This window comes from Camellia sinensis, chromosome 3, assembly GCF_055761805.1.
Source record: "Camellia sinensis isolate YWXY chromosome 3, ASM5576180v1, whole genome shotgun sequence".
Lineage (NCBI taxonomy): Eukaryota > Viridiplantae > Streptophyta > Magnoliopsida > Ericales > Theaceae > Camellia > Camellia sinensis.
The window spans coordinates 152,820,794-152,825,990 of NC_138963.1; the positions used below are offsets into that span (position 1 = coordinate 152,820,794).

Sequence of the window (5,197 nt, forward strand, 5' to 3'; positions counted from 1 at the left end):
AATGCTATGAAATTTTGTGATAAAGTTGCGTCAATTTGTGGTAAGATGCATACATCCTTAAAAAATTTTGTTAATTTATTTTTGCTCCTAAAACAGAGAACTACTTAAAAATATGTGGGTTTTTTTTTTTCTTTCCCCCCCCCCCCCACCCCCACATCCAAATAATATTGCTGAGTTTATAATATTTCATATGACAGTTATACATTTATAAACCATGATCAAAACATTACCTTTGTGTTTTTAAATAATCACACTAGTCATTTTGTATAATAATTCTCTACCATTTTTCTATTTTTATAACAACGACTAGTCTAAATTGATACTCTAAACTGCGCTTCAGCAATTAATGTGTTTGGACTTCGACAACATATTATACGCGTTTCATTTCATCATCTATATTTCATTAATTGTGATTTATTTATTTATTTATTTTTGCCTTATAAATAAGGAACTTAAAATGAAGTACAACCACAAAGCTATCTAATGCCTGAAAACCTGGCTCTAACCATGTATAATTCACCTTTGATTTTTCTGCAACTTAACTTGGCATGGGTTCTTCTAGTAGCATCTTTTGCTGCTGCTCAATTCATGCCTGGTTGCCAAGATTATTGTGGTAACATCAGTATCCCATACCCATTTGGAACTAGTAAAGAATGCTACATAGAAGAAAATTTTCTGGTTACTTGTAACGACATCCACTACCACCCTCCCAAGCTGTTTCTAACAGACAGTACCATAGAGATCATGGACATATATCTTTCTGGTCAGTTGCGCATATCATCCGACGTAGCACATGATTGCTTCGGTGAAGGGGGTGTTTGGGAAGACTATTACGACCAATGGATCAGATTGGCCAAATTCCCCATCTCAAATACCCGAAACAAGTTCACGGCTGTTGGGTGCGACTCCTATGCAGTTATCTCAGGCTCCCAGGGACGAAAGTATGACACGGGGTGCTTGTCACTATGCAACAACATCACCAATGTGATCAACGGCTCTTGCTCTGGCATTGGCTGCTGTCAGACGAGTATCCCCAAGGGAGTGAGGAGTTTCAACATCAGCGTCAGAAGCTATGACAAACATACCCTTGTATGGAACTTTAATCCGTGCAGCTACGCTTTCGTAGCTGAGGAAGCTGCTTACAACTTCTCTTCTTTAGATCTTGCAAACTTACAGAACAGAACAATGTTTCCCGTGGTGCTTGATTGGTCTGTAGGGGACCAAACATGTGCTGAAGCCAAAAACAATCTAACAAGTTTTGCTTGCAAGGCCAATAGCGACTGTCATGACTTTGACAATGGTCCTGGGTATCGCTGCAATTGCTCCCAGGGATATGAAGGGAACCCCTATCTTCCCAATGGTTGTATAGGTAACCACAACTGTGTTGAAAGCTTTCAGTTTCTTCCTAACATTGATGCCATGATTTATATGTTGTAGCTATTGAATATGACATCAAAAATCAAACTTGCTTGTTCTCAGATATTAATGAGTGCATTATTTCATGCCCCTGCAACATGACATGCCAGAATTTACCAGGCACATACAATTGTTCTTGTCCAGAGGGCTATGAAGGTGATGGCAGAAAAAATGGATCAGGTTGCAGTCTGATTCCTGTTCCGAGCCATAGTCTTCCCGTGATTAACATTGCATTAGGTAGGTACACATACACCCCACACATGCTTACTAATCATAAATTTGTCTATAGATTAAATTTTCATCAATATTCAAACAGATCATTGCTTGTGATTTTGATTCTATCTCCAGTTAAAGAGTTTACAATCCTCAATTATCGATACACAATCTGAAACAATTTGAAGATGCCATATCTCCAATTACCTTATATTGTTCTTTCAGCAACCTAACATTTATATAGACATCTAAGTTTTTATAAACAACCAATTATCTCGTCTTATTTTTGATTTTCATGTATAGATTGTGTGTTGGTAATTCAAAGAAGAATGGAATAACCAAAAAAAAAAAAATTGCCATCAAAATGTGACCAAAGTTTAGATCAACATCAAAGCCTGCACCAACCAAAAAAAAAAAAAAAAAAACTAATGCATAGAAAATACCTAGAAAATGAAATATATTATTCTCGATGCATCTCGCACCACCCTAAATTTGAATCTATACCATACATTTCATTTTTTGGGTTTATAGCTTTTCCGTTTCATCATAATGAAGTTGAAACTTGAATTATGGATATTGATATTTTTCGTTTGAATCTTTGTAGGCATCAGCATAAGCATCTCAGGGCTACTTCTTGGTGGCTCCTGGGTATATTGGGTATTTAGGCAGAGGAAGATCTTCAATCTTAGAGAGAAGTTCTTTCAACAAAATGGTGGCTTCATGTTAAAACAACAACTTTCCAAATGTAAAGGATCGGTTCAATCAGCTAAAATCTTTACCTCAGATGACCTCAAGAAGGCAACAAACAACTACGATGAAAGTAGAGTCTTGGGCCAAGGCGGCCAAGGAACAGTCTACAAAGGAATATTACCAGATAACACCATAGTTGCCATTAAGAAGTCCAATGTAATTGATCAGAGCCAGTCCCAGATAGAGCAATTCATTAATGAAGTCATAATTCTCTCCCAAGTCAACCACAGGAATGTTGTGAAGCTCCTAGGGTGTTGCTTGGAGACACAAATTCCCTTACTTGTCTATGAATTTGTTACCAATGGCACTCTCTACGAGCACATCCACAATATCGACCACAACAGGTCCTTAATAACTTGGGAGAATCGTTTAAGAATAGCAACCGAAACTGCAGCAGCCCTTTCATATTTGCACTCTGCCGCTAGTACTCCTATCATTCATAGAGATGTTAAGTCCACTAACATACTCTTAGATGACAATTACGTTGCTAAAGTATCTGATTTTGGAGCTTCAAGGTTGATCCCCAGAGATCGAACTCAATTAACCACAATGGTTCAAGGGACACTCGGTTACTTAGACCCTGAGTACTTTCACACAAGCCAATTGACTGAAAAGAGTGATGTTTATAGCTTTGGGGTTGTCCTTGTGGAGTTACTAACCTGCAAGAAGGCGCTTTCTTTCAACAGGCCTGAATTAGAGAGAAATTTAGCAATGTATTTTGTGTCATCAATGAAAGAAGATCGCTTGTTTGAAATTGTTGATGAACAGGTGATGAATGTAGCAAAGGTTGACCAACTAAAGGAAGTTGCTATTTTAGCAAAGAGGTGCCTAAGAGTGAAAGGTGACGAAAGGCCAACCATGAAGGAAGTGGCAATGGAGTTAGAGGGATTAAGAATGATGGAGAAACATTCATGGGTAAATGACAACAACGATTTAGAAGAGACTCACTACTTGCTTGGAGATCAACTTTCAAATGCTTATGGTGATGGCAATAATAGAAGCAATTCAGCAGCTTATGATAGCATGGCAAACCATATCATTTCCCCAACTGACGGTGGACGATAAGGTGTTTTTTTTTTTTTTTTAATAACTGGATGTTCGGGCTAGCTTACATGCACCTTGACTAATCCCATGACTCTGAAATTAATGACCAAGCAAATCTCCAGTGATCCCAAGGTTTAGGATGTTTGGCCTTCGTGAGATTCAAACTTGCGACCTCTTAGGTGGTAAGCTCTTTGGCTTCCTTCTCCTCCCACTACGCAAAACCCTTTGGCGTTGGTTGACGATGAGGTGTTTCTTGTCATGGTCTGTTTTTATTAGATGTTATTTTGTGTGTTTCCATGTGAGCATCGTCAAATAGTCCTTGTAAATTGTTTTGAATCTTTTGATTATTTATGTTGAGATTTTATTTGTTGTGTTTTGCGACATTGAGCATCAAAATGTTTTCTAGAAAGGTAGTTCTTGATGCAAATATAAATAGTAAAATCTATTTGAATAGTAATTAATTTTCTTAGTTGGAACACATCTACCTGTACTAAATATGAAGTACCATCCATATCTCTTTACAATTTCATTTCTTCGCCACAAACTGGTTAATGAATTGAATAAACTATCAATTTAGAATAGGTACTACAAATTTAGTCTTCAATTTTTACAATTTTATTTATTTATTTTAGCATGGTCTTCACTTTGAATCTATAAATTCTAGAATAAATTACACAAACCTCTCTTGAGGTTTGATAAAGTCACAGAACCCAAAATTTTTAAAATGACATTAATCTGCCTATATAGGTTCACTTTTATATTTGAATTTACCCCTTCATTTGACTGACAGTTAAATAAACTAACAGAGTTGGCTGAGTGACCAAATTATTTTACATCATTTCTTATTTTGCCCCCCTTTTTAATGTATGATGAAGACATTTCATTACTATTTCCTCTTCCCCTACCCACCGAACCAACCTTCCCCCACTCCCCAAAATCACACACAAAACCTTAAAAATATCATATAAACAAGAAGGGAAAAAAGAAATCTAAGGATACAAAAAGATGATGGGGGATTTGTAATGATGGTTGGTTCCAAACAACGCAAGTTACTATAAAACAATAGAAAAATCAACAACACTACTAATGTAGAGTCATCATAGATTTAATCATATAAAATAATTTTTACTATACATGTTATATTGCGGAGCTCATTATAAAAGAGATAATTTTACTCTCAGATTCTTCTATTTATGGTTTATGAGATTAGTTTTGTGTCTTTAGACTTATTGTGAAAGGTTGATTGTAACAGGATTAAAAAGATCGAAGGAATGTAAGCATTTCTTTACGAGTAGCTTTTTACTTTACAAACATACTGTGATGTCCCGACTCCTATAAAGCTATTAAGTACATTATTGGTAACATCTGTCTATTTGTGTGTGTCTTCTTCATTGTTTAACTCTTTGAAGTGGTATTGTTATTCTTTCTCCCCTATGATTGTTACGTTAAATACATTCTTGTAAGTTCCGAGATGTCATCTTGCACTTTTGGGTGTTAGAGAGGAGCCGGGAAGGTTGGCTATTGTTCTGGTAGCTCCTGGTCTTACTTTCTTGGTGGGATCGCTCAAGCGGTCTTTTGGTCGCTCAAGCAGTGAATCTGACCTCCCAGTACTTTGGTTTACAGACTAAACTTCTAGGAGCATGAATTTTTCACTCGAGCAAAGAATTGATCGCTCGAGTGGTCTTTTACAGAGGGGTGTAGAGATTTTGGGAGTGGGTGTTTTTGGCTCGAGTGCAAGTGTCATTGCTTGAGCGGTCTTTCAAAAATTGAACTT

The 5,197-nt window shown here is 36.8% G+C and overlaps 1 protein-coding gene across 1 annotated transcript; it reads left to right on the forward strand.

Annotated features, from left to right (window-relative positions):
- The first annotated feature begins 449 nt into the window (after positions 1–449).
- LOC114268081 (wall-associated receptor kinase 2) lies at positions 450–3,804 on the forward strand. The gene is made up of 3 exons (XM_028209184.2): positions 450–1,369; positions 1,480–1,653; positions 2,234–3,804. The coding sequence occupies exons 1-3, from the start codon at positions 484–486 to the stop codon at positions 3,442–3,444; spliced, it is 2,271 nt and encodes a 756-aa protein (XP_028064985.2). The 5' UTR covers positions 450–483; the 3' UTR covers positions 3,445–3,804.
- Positions 3,805–5,197: the final 1,393 nt, after the last annotated feature.

What these genes read in the sequence shown, in the direction of transcription:
- LOC114268081 (XM_028209184.2), top strand. Translation starts at nt 484, where the DNA reads ATGCCTGAAAACCTGGCTCTAACCATGTATAATTCACCTTTGATTTTT. An exon ending in TCTTCCCAATGGTTGTATAG is followed by an intron (nt 1,370 to 1,479) that starts GTAACCACAACT and finishes GCTTGTTCTCAG; the next exon opens with ATATTAATGAGTGCATTATT. An exon ending in CGTGATTAACATTGCATTAG is followed by an intron (nt 1,654 to 2,233) that starts GTAGGTACACAT and finishes GAATCTTTGTAG; the next exon opens with GCATCAGCATAAGCATCTCA.